This window comes from Pezoporus wallicus, unplaced genomic scaffold (assembly GCF_028554395.1).
Source record: "Pezoporus wallicus isolate ANWC-B61680 ecotype Strahan unplaced genomic scaffold, APGP_CSIRO_Pwel_v1 contig_4012, whole genome shotgun sequence".
NCBI classification, from domain to species: domain Eukaryota; kingdom Metazoa; phylum Chordata; class Aves; order Psittaciformes; family Psittacidae; genus Pezoporus; species Pezoporus wallicus.
In genome coordinates this window covers 2,643,750-2,668,586 of record NW_026637828.1, presented here as the reverse complement: position 1 = coordinate 2,668,586, position 24,837 = coordinate 2,643,750, and the positions used below count along the sequence as shown (strand labels likewise).

The 24,837-nt window shown below is 47.2% G+C and overlaps 2 protein-coding genes across 2 annotated transcripts; one reads left to right on the top strand and one right to left on the bottom strand.

The window, feature by feature from the left end:
• Window positions 1-232: 232 nt before the first annotated feature.
• Window positions 233-12,393, top strand: CCNF (cyclin F). Its single transcript, XM_057408022.1, has 17 exons — window positions 233-365; window positions 1,529-1,683; window positions 2,833-2,939; window positions 3,849-3,916; window positions 4,651-4,844; window positions 5,190-5,243; window positions 5,776-5,880; window positions 6,419-6,496; window positions 6,884-7,035; window positions 7,671-7,835; window positions 8,492-8,615; window positions 8,964-9,144; window positions 9,564-9,651; window positions 10,199-10,298; window positions 10,598-10,728; window positions 10,908-11,077; window positions 11,917-12,393. Coding segments are annotated over exons 1-17 (2,337 nt in total). The 5' UTR covers window positions 233-364; the 3' UTR covers window positions 12,381-12,393.
• Window positions 12,394-13,939: 1,546 nt separating this feature from the next.
• VRK3 (VRK serine/threonine kinase 3) lies at window positions 13,940-22,709 on the bottom strand. The gene is made up of 12 exons (XM_057408021.1): window positions 22,573-22,709; window positions 22,131-22,483; window positions 20,772-20,824; window positions 18,545-18,611; window positions 17,729-17,813; window positions 17,167-17,269; window positions 16,718-16,810; window positions 16,403-16,535; window positions 15,579-15,699; window positions 15,218-15,276; window positions 14,768-14,916; window positions 13,940-14,080 (listed from the first exon to the last, which is right to left on the bottom strand). Exons 1-11 carry the CDS (start codon window positions 22,707-22,709, stop codon window positions 14,768-14,770), a joined length of 1,353 nt encoding a protein of 450 aa, XP_057264004.1. The 3' UTR covers window positions 13,940-14,080.
• Window positions 22,710-24,837: the final 2,128 nt, after the last annotated feature.

Here is a 24,837-nt window from a genome sequence, read left to right as displayed (position 1 = left end):
GTGCGTGCCGGCCCGCTTGCTCCTCCCTCACCCCTCTCTGGGCTCTCTCTGAAGGCGGCGGGAGTGGGAGGGCTGCGCCCCGGGGGAGCGGGCATTGCGCGGGTTCCGCTGCGGCTCTCGGGCGAGCTGAGAGGCCGGCGGCAGCGGTGGCGGCTGCGCGCCGAAATTCAAACAGCGGCGGCGGGAAAGGGGAAATTGGCGGGGGAGAAGGGGCCGGGGGGCTCCGGTCAACCCGGGCCGCGCTGCTCAGGGTTCTGCCGCCTCGCCGGGGTGTCGGTGAGTGGGGCCGCGCTTTTCCCTCAGCCTCGCTGGAGGAGCCGTGGCAGCACCTAGCGGGAAGCGCTTTAGCGCTTCCAGCTCCGCAAGTGGATATTGAGGAATGTAGGTTACGATGGAGCTGCAGGTAAGATGGATCTCGGCTGCTGGGCTCAAATGGATAGGTGAGAAGCCCATTTAAGCACAAGAAAAAGCAAGTTTTAGGCTCAAGACGGTGCAAGTTGTGGAATCTGCAGGTTTCCAAACCTGGACCCAGCTGGGTGAGCTCCGCAGGGCTCTTCCAGCCCCAACCACTCTGGTTTGGGGAGGCAGCAACTTGAGAATTTTCTTTTGCGACTTCCTGGCCTTTGAAACTAAATTTTCTCGTCCCTGAGTTGCCCAAGTACCCCATGCCCCCCAGTCATTTGGATGTTCATTTTGGTATAGCTGGCATACCAGTGTGGAAGTCCATTCCTTTTCCATGGCAATAGTGGTGCTGAAGTTTGTTCCAGAAAGTGGAAGTGGATGCAAAGGACAGCAGTGTTCTGCCTTGCACACATCTAAAAGCTTGTATTTTCATGGGAATAGCTTTTTTAATCAAAGACAGGTAAACGGTAACGTGCTGCTTGTGAGATACTGGGTGCTATTTTGTGTCAGGCTGGTGGTTCATTTCATTAAACCTGATGTGCCAAGGACATTAATAGCATGTAGGAACAGGAAAACATGTATTAGCTCAGTGGTAGCCATGGTTCATGGACCCTTTAGGAATCTGCAGGCTCCTGTTAAGGAACCTGCTGACAACCCAGCTGACCTCCACTTTGCAAACTGAAATCCCAGTATTAAGTAATTGAGTCTGATGCATCAATTCTGCTTTGAATAAACTGTCTGTGGGCTCTGCAGTTTGTGACTGCTATCAACTGAGAAAGAAAAGTTGGGCTTGTGGTAGGTAAATGAAGTTGCAGTAGTGACAGGTTAACTAAACACAGTCAAACGGGCATGAAGGGTTTTTTGGTGAAGAGAACTCAAGCATGAGCCATCCCTTCTGAGCCTCTCAGCTTAATTAACTAAATTGAAGGGGGCACTTGCTGCTCTGTGGCTCAGTCTTACAGCATTATATGACCCATGCTAAACTTCTGTGATTAATATGTTTGAAGAAGTGTCCTGTGCTGCAGTAAATAGGTACTGAAGTAAACATGTATTTAGGTACATGTGTGCTCTGTATTGTATTTTCTGCTTGTACTGTTCCATCACTAACAGAGGTTTTATTTTCTAGTGATTCACTGTAGATGTTCCAGATGTTTTTCTTTCCCTTCAAAGCGAAGGGTAAGAAAGCGGCCTCGAGTCCTGACGTTGTTAAGCCTGCCTGAGGATGTTCTGTTCCACGTTCTGAAAGGCCTTCCTGCTGAGGACATCCTCTCAGTCAGAGCTGTGAGTCCACTACTGCTTCCCCTCTGTCCCGCACCGTGGCTGGTCTCTGCCTTTAGGAGCCAGGACTGCACAGGGGAAAGGGTGGCTTCTCATATCAGAGTAAACCTGAGGAGAACCAAAGCATCATACATGCAGTAATTAGGTTTTTGCTACCCCAGTAGCAGTTTTATTTCTCAGGACTCAGTTTGAAGAAGATTAGCATTTGAGTGTTCTATGTAAATTTTTTATGGGAATTGTCCTACTAGATGACTGTGGCTGAACAAACTGGTTTGGCCTGGCCTGGCCTTTATGGGGATTAGACAGGTAACAAGTTATGATTAGAATCATGGAATCAGCTGGGTTGGAAAAGACCTTTAAGGTCATCAAGTCCAACCATTCCCCAGCACTGCCAAGGCCATCACTAAATCACATCATTAAGGGCCTCATCTACACAGTTTGTAAACACTTCCAGGGATGGTGATTCCACCAATACCCTGGACAGCCTGTTTTAATGCCTGACCACCCTTTGGGGAAGGAATTGTTTGTAATATCCAGTCTAACCCTCCCGTGACACAACATGAGGCTGTTTCCTCTTGTTCTACCCTTTTTACTTGGGAGCAAAGACCAGCCACCTCCTGGCTCCATCCTCCTTTCAGGTACTTGTAGAGGCCAGTAAGGTCCTCCCTGAAGCCTTCTCATCTCCAGACTAAAGCCCCCAGTTCCCTCAGCAGTTCCTCATCACACTTGTGCTCCAGACCCTTTACCAGCTTCATTGCCCCTCTCTGAACCTGCTCCAGCACCTCAATGTCTCTCTTGTAGTGGGGGGCCCAGGGTTGAACACAGGATTAAAGATGCAGCCTCACCAGTGCCCAGTACATGGTAACAATCACTGCCCTGGTTCTGCTGCCACAATGGTGCTGATACAGGCCAGGGCGCTGTTGGCTTCTTGACTGCCTAAGGCACAAGCTTGCTCATGTTCAGCTCCGTCAATCAGCACACCAGGTCCTTTTCCATGGGCAGCTTTCCAGCTGCTCTTCCTCAAGCCTGTAGCATTGCATGGGGTTGTAACTTGTAACTAATTTGATACCTGTCTGAAATCAAATTGCAAAGAACTGTTTTTCTGTTGGTCCTTTTATTTTAGTAATTCTTATTTACACTGCCCCTTTGCAGGTGCATTCACATCTTAAATACCTTGTGGATAATCATGCTAGTGTTTGGGCATGTGCAAGTTTCCAAGAAATATGGCCGTCTCCAAGCAATCTGAAGATGTTTGAAAGGTAAGCTTTAAGAATCAAATTTGTCTGACCTCATAGAAGAAGCTGGTTTTTAAAGGTAGATACATAATTCTAGTGAGTCCTCACTATCAGTGGGAGGATCTGACCTTCCCTTTCTGTAGAAGTCTTTGCTCAGGGTGATAAAGGATTGTTGATTTCATGTTGAAATTGAAGCTTGTAACTGCTGTCTCTAACTGGAGCAGAGCCCATTACGTGTACCAAAGTTATTTCTCTTTAAGGGCACTAATATTTAAGGAAAGATAGCACATTAACTAAAACCTGCTACTGGTGCGTTCATATGAATGTGCAAGTGACATCAGAGGCTGAAGAGCATAACCATATTTCTGAGTCTAAATTGGTTTGTGCACTTCTTGCTCACAAAAGTATTGAAAAATGGGCACATTACAGTATTAAAATGAGTGAGGCTTGAAAGGATGATGAATGTGCTTTAAAAGTATGGAGAATGTCTCTATCCACCTGATTTGAAGGGCATCTCTCAGTTTAAATGTCATGACAGTTGTTTTGCTTCAGACTATGTGTGTATTATGTTCCTTCTGAAGAAGACTGCTTATGTGCACATCAGTTTGCAAGGGAGGAGTTCAAGGGCTTGATGCATGTCCTTGAGGGTACAGGAACCAAAAGATGTTACTGCATTCTGTTGTTTCGGGTGTTGCATGGGAATGAGAAACCATTCCTGTGAATTGTTAAATTATCCTGGATGGGGGCATACAAAAGGATTGCAGCAAGAAAAGCCTCGGAGTAACTTGGGTCAAACTTCTGTAGTGACAGTACTCTACGGTTGCTGATCACTAGGTGACATCCTATCCTCCACTGAAGTAACTTGCTTGAGAATGTGGGCTTGGAGGCACCTCCTGATGTCAACCTCAAGTATCTTCTTTATTCCCCATTCAGGGCTGCTGAAAGGGGTAACTTCGAAGCTGCTGTGAAGCTGGGCATAGCGTACTTGTACAATGAAGGCTGTAAGTGTGGAAGCTTGTACTTAGGTTTTTGGGGAAGATGGCACAACAGAAGGAAATGTAGATGAGCTACAGACTTACTTGTAGGTACAGATGAGACTGTCTCATCATAAAGCTGGCACTTTTACTGGTTGCTTACAAAGCTGTTTCTCCTGTATCAAACACTGGTGGTTTTGTGCGTAATTCTACAGCAGTGAAGTGGAGGGCCAGTCTGCTGTGTTCAGTGGGTGGTTGGGTCTCATTTACTGTGACACCTCTTCAGTGCAGCTTTAGCACTAGCCACTAAACTGCTAGGTGTTAAGTGATAGTATAGTGCACAGCTCTTCTAGAGAAGTCAATGCATAGCTTGTGATTTCATGTTTAGAAGTTATCCTTTATAAACTGATCAGACTTGGTTATTTACCTCATGTGATAAATGTAAGAGAAGAGGCTTACTCCTTGCAGAGGGTACCTGCAAGGCAAGTGGCTTTTGTACCAGTTTGTTTACTAACAGGAATTATCATTGCTTTGGCTGCTGCTATTTGCAGAACCACCTCCCTCCCCAGCTTAGGGTTTTATATTCCTAAAGACTGGTTGCAGAGAGATTTTTCTTGCCATCTGCATGATTTTTAAGGCTCTAAAAGGAAGATGCTGATCAGTCTTTACCTAATTCTGTCCTTTTGTCTGACTTGGCCTAACTAAATCCTAAGCAGGCATTGTGAATAAACTCTAAATGATTTCCGGATGGTTTTGTTCAGTGTCCATATCTGATGAGGGCCGTGCGGAAGTGAACGGATTAAAGGCATCCCATTTCTTCAGCCTGGCAGAGCGTCTGAATGTGTCTGCAGCTCCATTTATCTGGCTTTTCATCCGTCCTCCCTGGTCCCTGAGTGGAAGCTGTTGTAAAGCTGTGGTCTATGAGAGTCTCAAAGCAGTGTGTCAGTTGGAGAAAGTAAGATTTCCTTCTGCCTTTGACTTTAACATAGGCATCTGGTTATTTCAGAAAATGTATTTTATTTCCCCAAGTTGCTCCTATGCTCTTGTTGCTTAAATGACTGTGGATCAATCATTTTAATGAATTTATTGCCAAACCACACTTGGTGGTATATCATGAGTGCCAGAGGCTTGTACTGTGTCTCCTGAGAGAGACAGTAAGGTCTCATAGGTAACAAAACATTGGGGAAAGGAAAGGGGAGGAATGATTGAAAGGCAAATAATACTGTACTCTGGAATTACTAGCAAAAATTGCCACTGTTCTTTATCTTTAACAATACTTTATCTCAATTGCTTTCTTCAGGCTGAAAAAGGATCTATTCTCCACTGCTTGGCCAAGATCTTGAGTCTCTTTGAGGTGAGCAGTGTTTCTGGTTTGATGTGCTCAGGTACCTTTTTTCGGTGGTGCTAATGCTGCTTACCTTGATTTAAAAAACAAATAATCAGTCAAATGCTCTTATATTTCTCAAGTAGGTTAGGAAATTCTGCTCTCATGAGTTTAATTTGTTGGGTTTTTTTTAAAGGAACATCATCAACTTAGTTTATTGGATTCTACAAACAGTGAAATTAATTTTGGCTTGATCATGGGCTTGCAGTGTGTTCAGGTCTGAAAGGAAGTCTTCCAGTCATAATGCATATCCAAAAAAAAAAACCCAGTTCTTCAGTGGCAAACAAGCCAAAAAGTTTTTGTCTTGCTGAGGGAAACCACTGCAGGCTTCCTGGAACTTCCAGTGGCAGCGCCGAGTGGATGTGGGAGCTCAACCCTCATAGTGTGAAGGGGACTTGTAACTGGTTGGTTCTGCTCTGTAGCTTTCAGTGGGTTCTGGAGTATTGAGACCTGGCATCTGTTGGTTGGACAGCAAAAATATCATTGTGCCTTTTGTTCTCAGGATGAAGAAAAAAGAAAAGAATCCCTTGAAATGTTTGAAGAATCTTCCAAGCAGGGTTGTTTAAACAGCTCCTACCTCCTTTGGGAAAGCAACAAAAAGGCTGCTGTAAGTAGTGTGGGTTTTTTTTTTCCCAAAACAGCTTCTTTCCTGTAGCTTCTAGATCTGTTATGCATGAGTGTACACAGAAGGAAATTGCTGTTCCTCAGAACTTACCTCCTTCATAAACAAAGAGAGCACCAAGAACTATCTTAAATGAGCTTTGTGTCTGCTTCAGTGTTTAAAGTGCGTCTACGAGCAGTTGTAGCCAAGATGCAAGCAGAGTTCCTTTATTACTGACTCTGCTGGCTAGTGATGATATGACTCACTGGGGAACAGGAGAGGGGAAGCTGCTTGCATGATCAGCAAATCTGCCAAAGCTCTCCTGTTGGAATCCTGAGTGATCTGTCTCATTCCTGTGAGACTTTGGACAAGAATTGCAGCCAGGTCCTTAAAAACAGCCTTGTCATCGTGTTGAGAAACAGGCTGTTTGTGAACTAATCCAAGAATCCACAGGATGTGATTTTTCTCTGGATATTAGTACTACAGTCCTGTTCATTGTGTAAAGGTGATGGGGTTTAAAATCTGTTTGCATTCCTCTCTGTAGATGTCAGATCCTGGCAGATACCTCCAAAGTCTCAGGAAACTAAGAGACTTTGCAGCGAAGGGCTGCTGGGAAGCACAGGTAAGACTGACTTTTCCAGGAAAACAGACTTTATTTGGTCTTTCTATGTGGCCACTGTAGGTTTAGACTCCTCCCTTTAGAAGCAGGGTCAAAATTGCTGAGTAGTATCTCTGTGTGTGTATATTTACTCTGTCGGTCCCAGTCTTTTGGAAAAGACAGCTGGCCTCTGGTACAATCTGAGTAAAGACACATCTTTTGATGCACTTAAAAGCCTGCCCCAAATAATGTGTGTTCAAGTTGAAGCCAAACTTAAGATCTACTGATCCAAGTAGTTTGTCATGTTTGCTTTCTAATTTCAGCAGGAAAATTACAGGATCCTGTCCTGCTTTAGTCTGCATTTGATAAAAAAGAAACAACAAACTTTCTTTTGTGTTCTCTCTCCTACAGATAGCTTTAGCCAAAGCTTGTGGTAATGGAAACCAACTAGGATTAGAAGCAAAATCTTCCAGTGAAATGGTGTCTCAAATCTTTCAAGCTTCTCTTCCCATCAACAAGCAAAGTATCTTCATTGTGCAGAAAGGAATGAATGAAACAATGAGGTAAAAACTCAGATCCAGGAGTCAAGCCATACAGCAGAATCTGTTGCCTATTTCCCTCTATGTCTGCAGAGGGAAACAAATCTACAAGAAGGTCTGTTGGAAGATAGAAGTTTTTTGCTTTTCTCTTCTGTGATGCATCATGTACAATCAGAGAAACACACGGCATTTCACAGAGGAAGTACCAAAGCCCTTATTTCAAGCCCTGATGAAGACCTGAAATGAGGGTGTGAGAGTTTTTTCTGGACTCTAAGTTCTTGCATTTGTCAGTACTAACCGAGAACTGGAGGCACTGTTTGGCTTGTTGGAGTTACAATTACTCTCTAGTTATCGTAAGTGGCATTTAGCCTCCCAACTGATGTGCCCCACATTTTCCTTGTGCAAGCACCTATTATAGGACAGTTTCTAATTCCATTTCACAGACACCTTAAGCCTGTTGACCTTCAGAGTCTAACAGGCCTCTGGTTTTAAATCCTTATCTCAGTGCAGCATGTCATTTTTCTGGTAATTCTTTTGGTGCAATTTTCTGGCTTGGAACTTTGGGGTGAAGAAGGGACTTGGTAATGAGGAATGGGGAGGTTGTTCAGCACGCTTTGAATGGCTTCTAACTGTGCAGATTATGTCTCTTTCCTGTCTAGGTACATCCTGATTGACTGGCTGGTGGAAGTGGCTACCATGAAAGACTTCTCTAGCCTATGCCTTCACATGACAGTGGGATGTGTGGATCGTTACTTGAAGATGAGACCTGTACCTCGGGCTCGACTCCAGCTTTTGGGAATAGCCTGCATGGTCATTTGCACACGGTAGGGTTCTGACTGGTGAACAGAGGCTCTTATTGTGATAATTCAAATTCATTTCTGCAGCTCAAACTTCCTCTCCCCTACTAATAATAGTGCTAGAAAGAATCTTTGTCTTTCTTCTACATTGACTGCTGCTTGAGCTGTGTTCACATACAAACACAATCACTGCAAATGAGGCACAATGTAACTCCTTGAACATGTTTTTAAATATGAAAAACTCCATAGTGGTGGAATTTTTCATATTTAAAAATATGGTCTAAATGCATTCAGTCAGCAACTGAAGTCTTTCATGCCACATTAGTATGAGTGGGTTACTCATAAGGAACAACTGCAGCAGCGATGTTGCATAGTTTAGTCTGTTGTGTTGAGATGAACCACATGTTGTAGTGTAAAATTATTCTTCTGTGATTGTTTCCTTAATATCTTGCATCTTAACCTAGAGAATGTTTCATAAATGAGGAATTCTGAACATTGTAGTAGGTGGTTCCAGCTTAAAGGTGAAATAAATTAAGAGCTGCTGTTCTTTCTTTCCTGGGAAAGTAGCTTACAAAGTTGTTTAACCCTTTGGTCATCTTGGGTGCATTTATCTGCCACAAAAAAAAATCAGTGCACAGGTTTGCACATTCACTTTCTTCTGGGGCTGACTGTTCCTACTGCAGTTTCATCAGCAAAGAGATCCTGACAATCCGGGAAGCTGTGTGGCTCACAGACAACACCTACAAATATGAAGACTTGGTCCGAATGATGGGCGAGATCATTTCTGCCCTAGAAGGAAAGATAAGGGTGAGTTTGGAAAGTGGACGGAGTATTTCACCCCCTGGGCTGCTGGTGAAGTCAGGCTATTGCAATTAGCCCTTCTCCTTATCTAAGAGGTTGGTTTTATGTGAGTGTTCTCTAACAACTGTGGAGACCATCTGTATTTCAGAGCATGCAGATACAAAACCCTCTGCCTTTCTGTAGAGATTAAAACTTAAGCCATTTATTCTTTCACTGGAGAATGTTTCAATGTCAGTGTAGTAGTTAGAAAAACAAAGTCATGATGTAATGAGAACAGCATCTCCTATAAACAACTGTTCTAAATACTCAGTGCTTGTCTTATATTCCCAACCTCTGTTCTCCTCTCTGCACTAGATACCTACCATTGTGGACTACAAAGATGTATTGTCAAACATTGTCTCACTCGAGAGAAGAACTCTTCACCTTTACAGCTTCATTTGCGAACTGTCACTCTTAAACACAAGCCTTTGTGTGTATTCTCCAGCTCAGGTGGCAGCTGCAGCGCTGCTGCTGGCTAAGATACTACACAGGCAAGGTAACAAACCTAGCCTTAAGTGGAGCTCAGCATGGAATGTCAGCCTGCTTTGTCTCTTTAGGAAGCCTTTAGGGTTTTGGGGGTTGCTTAGTCTTTAGACAATATGTCCCAATCACTTGGCTGGGGGAGGAGACCGGGTATAAGATTTCAGAATGAAGAGCTGAATTTAGTCCTGGTTTACCTCTTAATAGCTATAATGAACAAGAGTCAGACTACGCAAACTTTGTGTTTAAATGAGACTGAAGATTTCTATACTTAGGTATAACTTCAGTTTGGCAGGTAAACCTACCCTTGAAGCTAATTATGAACTATGTACAGGGATAAGCTTGTAAAGATCATGATCTTTGTCACTTAAAAACATGTCTCTGGTTACAAAACTGCTAAGCTCTGTGCAATTGTAATGTGTGTTCTCTTCCCAGCACGCCCCTGGACCAGCCAGCTGTCTGAGTGCACTGGTTTCTCCCTTGAAGACCTCCTGCCCTGTGTCCTAAGCCTCTACCAAAAGTGGTAATAATTTTGGAACTCTTTGGGAGGGCACATTTGTACTTGGATTCCAGCTCTCGTAGACATGCTGCGCCAATAGGGTCAGCCCTTCCCAGTGGCAGAGATGGCTTTGGCAAACTGCCGTGTTTCCCCTGACACAAGGCACAAAGGGGAAACGGGCCAGTTCAGGGACAGCTCTTCTATTTCTCCCATCTGGTAGTGGCTCTGGGTTTTATGCTCCTCAAGGCTTCACAGGTTTCAGCTTGCCAAACAGCTCATTTTCAGAAGACTGAAACTGGCTTATTGGGGAGCTTCAGAAGGAGTTCCAGGAGCACAAGTAGCTCGTTTTACAAGAGTACAAGGCAAATATTTTGATTATTCTCAGGAACAGAAAATGAATTAGATTCTCCTATGCTTAGAAACCAAGTGTCCTATCTAGCTGCCTAGTAGCTCTGCTGAAACACCAACTTCGTTAGCACAGAGTTGAGATGGACAGAGGGAGCTGGGAGCACTTGTTAATATTGTTTCATATAATCCATTCTAAGATTAGGGCTTTAATATTTCTTTCCAGCTTCCACGATGATGTCCCAAAGGATTATAGGCAGGTGTCCTTAACTGCAGTGAAACAACGATTTGAGGATGAGCGTTATGAAGAGATAGGCAAGGAGAAGGTGAGTGAGCTCTTGGTCTGTCTTTGCTGATGTCTGATACCCAGAGCAAAGCTACCATACAGCAGGATGTGATAAGCTGTAAATAATGGGAAGTGGGTTCTAACTTCAGACTTTTGGAGAAGATATCTAAAGTGGTAGCTTTAACCTTGATCTGTGGGACGTTAACTGCTCTGTTTGAGTACATGTGGGAAGAACTCACTGGGATAGATTTCTCTTGGAAAATAAATAGCCTCCTCCTGGCTGTTTATTCTTCATGGGAATCTCATGGTCTAATTCTTACTGGCTCTTCAATTTTTCAGATGATGAGTTACAGCCAGCTCTGTTCAGTGCTGGGTGTGAAACAGGAGGACCCAGAGCCCAATCCCTTGCATACAAATGTGGTGGAAATTCAGACTTTCCTAAGCTCTCCCTCTGGCAAGAGAACTAAAAGGCCAGTATAACTCCTCACTGTAAATGTTGCTGAAGATCAGCATGAGCTTTTCCTCCTCTGGTATCCTGAGGTTTCATTCTTAAATATGATAAATCTTTCTGCAATTACCTTATCATACTTGTGAAAAGAGACAAAAGACTTGGATTTTAATGTGTGACTTGTGGATTTCCTTGCTACAGGAGGAGGGAAGACAGCATTCAGGATGACAGAGGCAGCTTTGTGACTACACCCACAGCAGAGCTATCCACCCAGGAGGAAAGTCTTCTAGATAACTTCCTAGACTGGAGTTTAGATTCCTGCTCTGGTTATGAAGGTGATCAGGAAAGTGAAGGCGAGAGAGATGGAGATGGTGAGGGGTTTGTTCTCCTTTATAAAAGCAGATGAGAATTAAAACTGTCTTTTTATCTTTGCTTAAAACTGTTTCTCAGGCAACAGAAGCCTGAACTTTCAGCTGAAGACCAGTTGGAAAAACTCTCCCCCTTCCCCCGTGGTTATAACTGTTGAACTATTTTAGAGGTATATATCTGTTCTCTTTCTCTAGACTGCTTCAGAGTGTGATGAAGCATCTGTAGCTGCTCAGCATTTCAAAGGGAGCCTGTTTGCAGGTCCTGCTGATAGTGGACAAAATGTGATGTCCCACTGAGTTAGACATGCTGTATTATCAATCTTGCTGACTTTAGGACTGGCTGTTCATTTTCTAAACAGCTCTTGGTAGCTATCCAAACAGTCAGGAGGGGGGGGGGGAAGATTCTGTTTTAACTGGAAAGGGACTTTTCACAAGGGCAGGTAGTGATAAGACAAGGAGGAATGGCTTTAACATGAAACGAGAGAGTGAGATATGGCACTAGGAAGTTCTTCCCTCTGAGGGTGGTGAGGCACTGGCACAGGTTGCCTGGAGAAACTGTGGCTGTCCCATCCCTGGCAGTGTTTAGGGCCAGGTTGGACAGGTCTTGAAGCAACCTGGTCTATTGGAAGGTGTCCCTCACCATGGCAGAGCATTGGCACTGGATGAGCTTTAAGGTCTCTTCCAACCAAAACCATTCCATGAAATGAGGGTGAATTTAGTGCTCTACCCTCCCATGTGTAGGTAGACATTAAATTTCCACTCTCGGTTGATTGTTTTCTGCTTGAATGCCTGCTTGGTGTTGCCCAAATCAAAACTAATTTTTTTCTTTCACCATCCTGCAGTGACAAGTCCCAGTGGGATCCTGGACATGACAGTGGTTTACATGGATCCTGCAGAGCACTGCTGTCAGGACTCCAGCGATGAGGACAACCTAACTGTGGAGTGGGGTGGGCACACAGTGCCCCTGGGGGAGGCAAACCTGCTGGATGACACTCACAGCCTTTCAGCATATCTCACACCAAGAAATTCTAACCTGGAAGGGAGCTCAGGCTACTCTTCTGTCAACAGTGCCAGTCCTATGTCTTCTTTAGAAGGCAGCCTTGGAGTACCTCTGAAACCTACCTCAGCACTGTCTGCTGGCAGTGCCAGGAGCAAGGAGCCATACCTGCCTCACTACCTGGAACCATGTTTACAGTCAGCCTGTGCTAGGCCTGGCACAGGCAAGCGTGACAGAAGGCAAGTTAAGAGGAAAAATGTGGCAGAACACAGTGAAGAAAGGGTCAACTTGGGCTTCTTCAGCCTCTGATTTCCTCATGCTCTTTTCTGGAATCAGTGTTTCTGTTGTAGCCATACAGGGATGATAGTGAATAATTGTCAGTACCTCCAAAAAGAGCCCTTCCCCTCAACTTTGCTTATGTCTCTTTTGTAACCTGTAGCTCACTTCTGGGCCACTTCCTTCCTTGATAACTGCCTTTAAAGTATTCCCTGTTGTCTGATCCTCTGCAAACTAAGATCCTTCTCCACATAGGAAATGTTAAAGCTCACTTCTGTCATACCTCAACAGTTATTCCTTGGTGATAGGAATGAACTTGTCGTGTCCTTGCTTCGCTGTGAGGCCTGGTACCATAAATGAAAGGACTGGACTTTGGTTCTCAAATTATTTGCTGGAACACTATGTTTGAATTCTTCCACTTGAAAAACCTTTTTGAGGATGTGCTGCCTTTTCCTTCTGGCCAGGTACTGTCTCACTTAGCTGGTGCTTCCCTCTTCTATGTATATATCATTTGCTGCACTGATACAAGGTTTTTATGGATACAGTCAAGGTAAATGAAGGCTCACTGCAGGTCTGAGCTTCTGTTTTACCTACCTCTCCATTGCCTCTGGCTCTAGCTGCCATGTTTTCCTCCCCTAAAAAATCCTCCTTTTGTGCCTTAACGCTTTACTGCCGAGTGCTCCAGTAACGTGATCTCTGTGAACTGTTAGTCTCTGCTGCAACTGTGGTTGAACTGCTTCCTCCAGCTGCTGCCTTCCACTTCACTTTGTGTCTTGCACAGTCTTCCTTGCTGTTTCCATTAACATGTCCTCAAGGAAAGCACAACTCGCTTGAACACTAGACCCAGGCAGCAACACAGGAAGGGCAGTCAGTCTCTTACTGAAAGCCTTAATTTAGGGCTTCCTACTGGCACCTTAGCTGCAAGGGCAGCATCTGCTTCTCTTGCCAATGATAAAATCTGTGCTGGCCACCTCCACTGACCTCAGCTCAGCAAGCCTGGGCTACATCTCCTTCAGCCTGTGAACATGAGAACATCTTCCCTTGACAAACACCACTGAAATACCAAGGTACAAGACGTGCAGGAGACATCACTGAATTGAACACTGGAACTGGACTCTGCCTTTTCCTCTGGTTAGAAGTTACTGTGGCAGTCGGCAGCAGTTCAGATACACACAGTGTAGCAATTTTTTTTTTTTATAAAAAACTTTTTTAATACAGGTGGCTCCATGTCTTACTTCAGTGAGTTGTGTCACACTGCCCTGGGCCTGTGAGAACATGGGATGGGGGAAGTTGAGGTCAGAGTCTAGTTCTTGGAATTAATATCTTGCATTAAATATCATGAGCAGCTGGGAGAACACCCTGCTGCAACCACCCTCACAGCTACAGCAGCTCCAGAAAAGCCTTGACTATACCACACAACCAACACAGAGCAGCTCTGAGTGCTTGGCCACAAAGTTTATTACAAAACTATGTACTGTCACTAGTTAAAAAAGAGGTCCCTGATTTAGTTTTCTGTGCCACACTTTGCCCTTCTCGTGGCTACATCACAGTTCTTACAACAACCTACCACACAGGGGCATCTTCACATTAACTTCTTACAACAGCAGCTCAAAATTTAGCATTGGCTCACATTAAAACTGTTCTAAAATACGTGGGTAAAAGTTAAATAGCTGTAAGAAAGGCCTCACGCTGCAGAAAGCTTTCAACACTTTTGCTGTGCAATTTCTCTTGATCTGAAAAAAAAAGGAATAAAATATGAACAGCAGTTCAATTCCTTCCCAGAAGAGTAATAGAGGTGATGAGGAGCTAGCTCTGTGTGTTGGGGTTTGGTGCTTAATCTAGTGGCCTTGCTGAGGCTAAAACAAGGCCCATCTCTGTCAAAGCCTCAGTCTTGGAGGTGCCTCCTGGACAGAACAGAGCACCTGTGTCTAGAGCCATCACTTAATGCCACAGGCCTGAGGCAGTAAAACCAGAGCTAAAGCAGCTTTCTGAAAAGGAAAAGCAAAAGCTACAGCTCAGAGCCTTGGTTCTTTAAAGACAGGAATTTTAAAAGGACCAGAGTGCATCAATCTGCATTTTGTTACCACCTCCGCACCCCTGCAGATTGTTCAACCCTGCTTTGTTAACCCTGCCTGGATTCCTCCAAGGACAAGTATTTCTAGACAGAAATGGAGGAAACATGCTGTGACACAGGCGAAGCCTGACTTTTAGCACTGGGATAGGCTCTTTACTGGAAATGGTGAAGGGCCAGCACTCCCTCCACACGTCAGGAAAGAGATCTTGCAGCCTGCTCCATGCTCACCTCCCCAGGCACCCTGGGGCACATGGAGCAGGGCAGCAGCACCAAGCTGCTGCTGTGCTCACAGCAGTGCAGGGGGACAAGTGCTCCATGCTGCTGCCATCCAAACCATGGCACTTACTCAGGGCACCATTTTGATATCCACCGAGTCATAAGCTGAAGCTTTCATCTTTTCCAGTGGCTTCTTAAAGAGCTGCCGCAGGGCCTCATAGTCAGGCTTTGCCTCATACTCCAGCGCCATTACTTGCTGCAGGTAGCTCTGTAGGGCATCTGCAAGGCCAACAGCATCACTTCATGGAGCAGCACAGTAGCCCCAGCTGTCTCTACAGAGCTGCCCATATGTGCCTCTCCAGCAAGGCTCATGGATAGAGACAATAGGTAGCAGTCCTCCTTGTTTTGCTGTAAAAACAAGGGATTTGTCCACAGGAGCTCATCAGTCCGTGCAGTCATTGGTCACCACTGCCAGTGGCAGCCACTGTGGATGAGCACCCCAGCACAGAGAAGGCTCTAACTTCAGGTACCCTCAATCCTCCTTCCCCAAGTCACACTGCCAGAGAGAGCAAGCCTGTACCTGGAATGGATCTCTGCCTGTAGCACAGCTGGAGAAGGCATTTCACATCCTCTCTGTACCTGGAATGATCAGTGTAGAGAGCTGTCAGATTAGGAGCAATGGAGCAGGTGCCTAAGCAGCCTGTCTTGGGCAATAGGGACAGAAAAGAAACAAGGCTGAATTTAGATGGCCACATTCTGAATGGAGCAGAAAACAGGATCCATCAAACACCCTTTGGCCAGGCTCAGCTTCTACAGTGGGAGTTACCCACAGCCCTATAAGCGTCCTGTGCCCAAGTGATTTCTCTTCAAACACAAAACTTCCCTCCCTGCTTTCTGCTGAGCAAGAAAGTAGCAAGGGTGGGTGAGATGATTTCTCCTACTTTTCCTTCTTTTCCATCACAGTTTCTACTTTGTCCAGCTCATCAGACCAAGGCAAGAAGCCACAGATCCATTTCAGAAGACAGTAGCCCAGAGATTCCAAGTCACTTCGGCGAGATGGTCCTGATGGGAAGAAAGATTCACAACAGAGTTTGGGAGACCCAGGCTAGTGCCTCTCCCCCAAAGGACATCAGCATTTTCTGCACAACCCTGGAAGTCCATATTTGACATGCCCCCTCTGTAGGACAGGCAGTCTCCTGAAGTGGCACAAGACTAAAGAGCAGAAGAAATGCAAGAGCTTTGTTAAGATGTGCTCTGGGCTATCAATACTTCTGGAATGCTGCTAACTCACAGTCACCTCTCAGCCTCCGGTGGAAGATTTTCCCAGTCTGCACACTGGGAGAGAACAGTCACATCCCAGCCAGGAGAGGAACTGGCTAATTTAAATATCTTCCCAGCTCTCACTGCTTCAAGGTCAGAGCAGAGCCTGCTGCTAATCTCTTTTGGGCAGGGATCCAACCTGGATTGAATCAGATCCCTGCTAAGCCAGCACAAAGCTGCCCTGTTTTCTATTCCTTGCATGCCTGCAGTAGCCAAGGCTCCAGATGGAGCACCTCTTGCTGCAGTCACTGAGTGACCTGCCAAGTCCCAATGCAGCAGCCCAGAGAGAGGCAACAGTAAACAGCCTAAACAGGAGCTTGGTTCCAGGTGCATGTGAATGCCTGGAAAGCAGGAGTAACAGAAATGCCAGCAGGGAGCCCCAGCTCCAGCCATCACTGCCACAGCAACAGCTCTAGAGCTGAGCTCAGGAGAGAAACCAACTCACCTGCACCCTTGTGGCTGTCCACACTGATGAACTCTATCGTGCCCTCATGAGGGGTCCTGCTGCCCTCGCGCCAAGCCACATGCTTACCTCCTGGGCAATAACGGAAGGCAAAGCAATAGCCTGCGAGGGTCACCTAGAAGACATCAAGAAGTCCGAGTGTGTGCATGGTGTGAATTCTGCTCACAGTCCCACAACCCTGCACCACAGCACCTGCCTGTGCACTGCACAGGCTGCGCTGCACTGCCCAGCCCCAGGAAAACCTGGGTGTTGCTCTATCCTATTTCTCAAGCCCACCTGCACAGCATCGTTCCCTACCTGCATGTGGTCTGCTGGGTTCAAATAGATGTTCTCAGCTGTGATGTCCCCATGCACATACTCATTCTCATGGATGTACTCCAGGCAGTCAAGCTAGGAGCAAACAGAAGAGATGAGCATATCAGAGCTACACAGACTCCCTCAGCACCTTGCCTGTCACTGAGCTGGAGCCTCCCCAGCTTCTTGCAGCTGTGTAGAGAGGCAAACAAAGGTCCATGTCTCTCAGCCTCTAATGTTCAACTGTCAGGTCTCTCTCCTTATCCCAAATTCCTTCAAGGTGACATATCGTCCAAAAGATGCTACTCAAGTTTACTACTAGCTCAAGAGATACTACTGAGAGACCTCAACCAACCCCCCAAGTCAGCTTTACAGCACCTTTGAGAGATCCAGAAGAAAGTTATAGGTACTTTCTGGAAAAGTCTCTTAGGAAGTAGTGGTTCTCTACATACCAGCCGGACTACAATCTGAAAAGCTGCCTTCTCCCTCAGTAGGTGCAAGCCATCATTCAGGACAGACTGAAGAGTTCGCCCTAAGTCAGAGAACACCAAAAACCTACAAAAGACAAGGGTGTAGCACACAGCATCCAATCTGGAAACCCTGCCATAGCCACTTGCCAAGCCATCCCCGCTGAGTAGAGCCCCCTTCAGCTTCAATGGGTCTGGGCAAACATTTCCAAAACTTCTGGTAACAGAAGACTTCTTGAAAAGGGGAGAGAAGCTGATCAAGTGTTGCAGATATAAAGCCTGAGCTTCCCCTTCGGGTTAAACTTAAAAGGCAGGAATAAGGGGAAAGAAGTAGGAAGCAGCAAAAGCAATGACTTCACCAGCAACACAAGGACTGAAGGGAATGGGATAATGGGGCAAACCATTTGTTAATCAATGAGATAGGAGCAGTGCATAGGGTTGGGAGCCCAGGAGACAATGAGAAGAGGAATAGCAGACAGCAAGAAGAGGGAAAGTGCAAGGTGGTGGCAGTTGTGAATCAGCTGTGCCCTTCACAGAGTCAACTCACCTGTAGCTCTCTGCATGCAGTCCAAAGCCAACGCAATTGGGAATTCCCAGCAATGGCACAGAGTGCCCCTTCCTCCACTTCTCCACTAGAATGGGAGAAAGCAGGATAGAGTGCAGCAGATGCTGCCCAGCAGATCCAGCAGGAAGGAGCTCAGTCTGGGATGCCCTTTCTCCGATGGGTGCTCTGCCCTGGGCAGCTACAGCTGGATCCAATCTCACAGTGATTCTGTCCCAGAAATGTCAGCCTTATGTGTTGGGGTATCTGTGTGTCAATGCACAGTGCTGCAGAGCAAGAGTGGGACAGACAGGATGCAGGAATACCAGAGCAGACTAAGGTGTGTAGTTGCTATAGAGCAAGGAAAAATAAGAAAGACAGGAGAGACGGCTAGAGAAGATTTTTATAGTCCTCCCAGAAGTGTGGGTTTGATGTGAACTCCTCCATCACCCCAGCCCATGTTTTGTGGCTCAGGTTTCTGGGTCAATGCAGTAAATACCAGACAGGAGGTGACAGAAATGCCCATGGAAGGGGCACAGAAGAAAGAAGGAACCAAGCAGGTCAGGCTGCAGGGCTGAACAGCTACAGCGAGATCAAGACAGGGGAAGAGAGCTTCAAAATGCGAATACTGCAGTATCCAGGTACACAGGGGCTCCTGGGAGAGCAGGCTCCCAGGACTCAACTTCTCAGCTCTCTGACACAACCCAAACAGTGAATTAGTTCCTTCCAGCCTCGCCATTGGCGAGACCTGCATGACTGATGAGAAAGGGGTGGAAGTTTCCTACAAGCAGCCTCCTCCCCGCCCCTCCAAGAAGCACCAACCTGTGGCTGCCTTCGCAGCTCGCTGGAAGAAATTCTGTTCATTGTAGATCCTTCCACCTTTTACATCCTACAGGGAAGAGGAAGGAGCGTTACTACAGCCACACCCCCCTGCTATATGAGGGGGCAAGATCACTACACATCACAAGATCTTGGGCAAGATCGCTACAGGACCTTCACTACTCATTTTAAAGAGAGCAACAAAACCCCACAAAGAAAGAAATACCAGAGCAACAACAAAGCTCAGGTCTTTTGGGTCACTAATGCTGCACCCAACCACCAGAAACGCTCCGAGATCAGCACAGAACAAGGGAGCAGCCATCTGACATTGGACATTTCAGGCATTACCATTTACAACTGCTTGTGGGTTAGAACCATGTCAACAACATAGAGAGAGCTCCAGCCCCAAAGCTCAAAAAAAGGCGCAGAGGTGACCTTGTTACCCACAGCACAGATGAGGTTATTCTGTAAACAAGCAAGTCTCAGAGAGCTGTAACATTTTATTCTAGTTGCCAGAAAGGGAGAAAGTCCGTAGCTCTAAAGCTGGGCTGCGTGCTGACATCTTACATCCAGCTTTTTAAATCAGCAAGAAGTACTGCACTTTCACTACTGCTGTTACTGAGTGAACTGAAATGCGTATAGTTTACAGTCAGTATCAAAGAATCCCAGACTGGCCTGGGTTGGAAGGAACCTTAAAGCTCATCCAGTTCCAAACCCCTGCCACTGGAGGGACACCTTCCACTAGACCAGGTCGCTTCAAGCCCCGTCCAGCCTGGCCTTGAACACTGCCAGGGATGGGGCAGCCACAGCTTCTCTGGGCACCCTGTGCCAGCACCTCAGCACCCTCACAGGGAAGAGCTTCTGCCTAAGAGCTCATCTCAGTCTCCCCTCTGTCAGGTTAAAGCCATTCCCCCTTGTCCTGTCCCTACAGACCCTTGTCCAAAGCCTCTCTCCAGGTTTCTTGCAGCCCCTTTAGGCACTGGAAGGATGTGTATGTGTTTGCCTATGCACACATGTATGTATATCCAGCACACTGCAAACTAACTTAAGACAGATGCCATCACACAGGGGAGGAAGCAGCAGTTTCATATGCTAGCTGGTTTGACCCCAAATGCCCTACCCACAACCAGCTGAGGTAGCTGGATGATCAGCAGGCCCCAGACAACACAAACACCCATGTTCCAGAGGGTATTTTATTCAGCACCTTGCCTGGTGAGCAGATCTGAGCCACCAAAGCCAGGAGGCCAACTGCTCTTGTGTGCATTATCAGACTGTACATTCCTCACCAGGCAAGAGCTGGGCTGGGCCAGCAGAAGGCTACCAAGCAAAACACCGAAAGATGCCAAAGGTGCAAAACAGGGTCGTTGGGAGTTTTGTGTACGCAAGTTTCCTTCTGTAAAGCTTCACACCCACTGTTTCTTGTTTTGTGGCACTTGGCTGTCTTTTCTCATTAGCACTATTCTTTCTTCAGCTGCTAAATGTCTCAAAAGGGACGGTGACTTTTCACCAGGTCCCCCCAGAGCTGTCAGCACTCGTCCTCCCACAGACAAGCAACCCCAGGTGCCACGGCAGACAAGAAAATAGCCTCTCTGCTCTGGTTTGTGAGTTACTGAATATCAATCAATTGGATTCCACTGCAGAGCAGCCATTACTGGAAACAGCACATTTCTGGAGAGCCCAGGTTATTGGCAAGTGCCTGGAAAGCTGGCTCAGAACTCCAATTAGAATTACTGTTTGATTTGAAAACATGCTCTGGCCTTACAGAGCCTCTCAGTGCTGGTGCATCACACTACTTCAGCACAGCCAACCAATTCTAACCTCCCCATTTCCCCAGACTTCAGCAGGGCACATACACACTTGCCACAGAGGAAAAAAGTAGATCTGACATTAGTGAATTGAGAGCTCCACCTTACACCACCAGATCCAGTTTTGGAGGTTACTGAGCCTGGCAGATCAAAGAGGCAAACCTTCTCTAATTAGGGCTTGTGGGGGGTTTAATCCTCATATCTATTTTCTTCACACCTTTAGTGGAAGAGCCAAATTCTACTGAAATCCAAGCATGACACTCTCAGGAAGTTACATCCATCTCCTAAGCAAGGTGGGGCCTCTGTGTTCACCTTCTCTGAGTTCCTGGGACATTCCTCTCAGCCCTGCAGGGCAGATATGCCAGGCCCTGGACACAACACACTATGCACTTCACTATTCCTTACCCAGATGGATCAAAACTCACAAGTTTGAGGGAGTATCTTTGCTTTTGAGGACAGGCTCCAGATGCTGACTGCGCTGTGGAAGGATGGAACAGATGTGGTTACAAGAGCACAGGAAAGAGGCAGTGCAGCATCAGCTGCACCATTAAACACAGCCTGTGCAGCTGCTTCTACTTATCCTCTGCTTCTTTCACTTGGTCTTTGCAGGAGCATCCTCTGTGACAAGGTCTTCCCAGATCACTACAAGATAATCCTTACCTTGCTCCAGAAGCACAGCACCCTGACATGCTGCAAGTGCAGTTCTGCTTAAGCCACAGAAGCATCTCAGCATGGCTACAGTAGAGGGGTGCTTTGAAGATGGCATGTAAAGAACAAATCATTAGTAGAACCTCAAAGGCACCTCCAGATTCGTTTGTTGAGTATTCCCTCCAGCTCAGTTCGCGGTTTGTCAAAGATCTGCAAGAGACGCCAAAGTCTCTTCTGCTCTGCTAATCTGTTAAGACTAATATGTGGCCTTCCTCCACCAAAAGGACTTGGCACTCACTACGTGCCCTTGGGATACCTCCTCTGCTCCTGCTCTTAGACCAGGTTCTATACAGAGGTTACCTACTGCATCACCTAAAAGCTGTTTCTATAAAACCACTGTAACAGCAACAATATTTTCTCTTTTTCCAGCCTCACATCTTTATAAAGCCGTAAGTGGATGCCCAGACTTTGTTATGCAACAAGCATAAGTAATGAAAAAAAAAAATAAAGCCAAGTGTCAGGCAAAACTTACTAATGGAGAAAATCCCTCCAAGAGCAGTTTCCAACAAAGAATAAGATTGAAACCTTTCCTTTAGAAGTTTACAAGCAGACTGGAAAAAAAAAAGATCAGCGGTCACTAAGCAGCTGAGAAGCAGTCCATATGATTTAGCTGGCTTTTGGCAGCCAAAACAGGCCAAGAATCCAGAACTGGCATTTGGTCAATATTCATAGAATCCCAGGCAGGTTTGGGTTGGAAGGGACCCTGAAGTCCATCCAGTTCCAACCCTCTGCCACAGGAGGGACACCTTCCACTAGACCAGGTTGCTCCAAGCCCCATCCAGCCCGGCCTTGAACACTGCCAGGGATGGGGCAGCCACAGCTTCTCTGGGCAACCTGTGCCAGCGCCTCAGCACCCTCACAGGGAAGAACTTCTGCCTAAGAGCTCATCTCAGTCTCCCATCTTGCAGGTTAAAGCCACCCCCCCACCTCCCTTTGGCCTCTGCCTACATCATACACCAGTGCTGGCAGCAGTTCAGGTTTGAGCCTAAAAACCAGAAAGGTGAAGCAAGGCAGCAGCCGCGAGTTGCTGCGGACAGCCAGGAACCAGCCCCCCGCCCACCCCGGGCCCACAGCACCTTCGTACACCAGCCCGCAGCCGCCCCGCTCCAGGAGCCGGACTAGCTTCCACCGCCGGCCGCCCTGGTCCGTCAGGACTACATTCACTGGCAGGGGCTCCGCCGGGCCGCGCCGCAGCTTGTGGGGCGAGCGGGAGCCGGGCCAGGCCGGGGACCGTGCTGGTGCCGTCCCCGGGGAGCCCGCGGGACTCGTGGACGGCTGCGGCGGCGGCGGGGGCGATGCCGGCTCCTTCTCCTCCTCCTGCTGCTGCTGCTGCTGCTGCAGCGGCGCGTGCAGCCTCCCACCACAGGCCGGGCAGAAGCGGAACGTGGGCTCCACGCCGAACCCGCACTGCGGGCAGAACCGGCTCACCCTGCGGGACACCGGAGACAACCGTCAGCGCGCGCGCCCGCCCCGGAGGACCACCCTGTCCCCGACTCCCCCCGCCGCCGCCGCCACCACCTCACAGAGCCGCCAGCCGCCTCGCTCTGCGGCTGCCCCGACTGCGGCCTCGGCCGGCCACGGCCACGGCCACGGCCCCGACGCCCGCGGCCCGACATAACCCCACCGACTGCCGCCCAACCCGCGCTGCCGCGCATGCGCCGCTATGTGGCAGCTGCCGCGCCTGCGCCCGAGCCCGCCCAAGGGCGCTGCCCGAGGGTGTGAGCGGCTGGGGTCGATGGGGTTCAGTGAGCTGAGGGAGCCGGGCCCGGGGTTGGCAGCGGGGCCTCCTCAGGCAGGGGCTTCCGCCTGGGGTCTGACAGATTGTTCATCGCTTCAGCTACGCCCTGAAAAACAACCTTGGGAGCACCAAACTGGTTCTCAGAAGCTGATGGGTGCTGGTCAGTGGTGTAGGGCTAGGAGGAGTCACTCGGTGTTCAGCGTTTGTGTGTGTAAACTATCCCTTCTGTGCATTGTGCACCTATAAACCTCAAGCGGATGCTAAGGTATTGCCATACAGCAAGTGTCGGTGGATTTGACCTTGGCCTTCTGGTGGGTGAGACCCAGGGTTGCTTGGGGAAGGCTCCCGGATCCCATGGAGAGGGACAGAAGGGCAGCTGAGGTGTGCACAGTGGGGACCATGACTTTGTACAAGGGACAGGATAAGGGGGAATGGCTTTATCCTGACAGAAGGGAGATTGAGATGAGCTCTTAGGCAGAAGTTCTTCCATGTGAGGGTGCTGGGGCACTGGCAGAGGGTGCCCAGAGAAGCTGAAGCACAGAATCAGACTCTACAACTCAGTTATAAAGCAGGTATGCTTATTATGGTGCCGGGTGCAAGGGGGATCGCTCCTCCTAACTTGTACCCTGAGGGTTAAACAAGCAGATATTTATTACACACAAACATGAATATTCATTAGGTTCTGGAGAGTCCAACAGGGATATTACAATTAGTTTAGATACTCATTATCATAAGTCTCCTCCCTTTTGGTGCTTGCACATTGCCCTCCGATGGTCATGGGCAGGGGTCTTCAAGATGAAGCAGTCTTCCTCAGGGTGCACTTTTCACCTTTGGCACAGTTGGATGCCCTAGCAATCACAAATTAGCTGAAACCAACTGTATCTGCAAGCTTTTGATAGCTGGCAAAGATTTAGAACAATGTGACCTTTGTACAAAATTTATTGCAAGCAGAACAGGATGGGCAGACAAGGAGTATCCTAAGATAGCAGATGTTTGGGAGTCACTGTCTCCAAACTAACTGATAATTAGAAGGATGGTAAGAAATAATTCACTCATTAGAAGGATGGAAAGAAATAATTCACTCGTTAGTAAGACTACTAAATTCTGTTATCACACCACACGCTTACAACACAAACATTGTTCTCTATCTTAGACCTAAGTTAAGTTAAAAGTATTTTAACCCTATGTTTTCCAGGCGCTTGCTTTCCTTATATCAAAGCTGTGGCTGCCCCATCCCTGGCAGTGCTCAAGGCCAGGTTGGACAGGGCTTGGAGCAACCTGGTCTAGTGGAAGGTGTCCCTCCAGTGGCAGGGGGTTGGAAGTGATTGAGCTTTAAGGTCCCTTCTAACCCAAAAAAAGTCCAGGATTGTATGTTTCCATGTTCTCATGCCATTTTTTCTTCCCTCTTTCAACACATTTGCCTGGTACCAAAGCCAGGTTTAAGTTCCCAGTGTTTCCTAGACCTCTTAAAATGAGCCTGGCATTTGCCAGCTCCCTCTGGGAGCAGGGAAGTCAGGAATCTGCTTCATCCGTCCTGTCCTAACCTGTGTCAGGCAAGGCCCCACCAGCCGCGGAGGTCTCCAGCACACTTCCTGCTTCTGTTGGGGTTTCAAAATATGCTGTTGTTTATTTTTGGGGTAAGTAAATTACACTCAAAATGCATTTTCATCCGTGTGAGGGTGTTTGTGTATCGTGATGTTTTCCTGGTTTGAAACGGCAAGTGCCAGTTTTTTAAGAATTTGGGAGTCAATCATCTGAATTTTACTGTTTATCTGTGTTTTGGGTACCTCGCTCTGCTGTTAAAACACTCTCCTACAGGTTCCCCGGGGTACTGCATCAGGATCTCTCTGCTTAGAGCCTCGCGTCCACACTGGCTTCACCGTACCCCCTTGTTCTTTGCAAGTATCTTCCTCTGTATTCGATTTTCACTTCTTCCAACCAGTTTGTTTTATATAGTTCCTTCTGGCCTGCAGAGGTTTTTCACCCCTGTCTACACCAGTTTATGGCTCAGGGGATGCCTCTGCTTGTGGATCTCTAACTGGGAG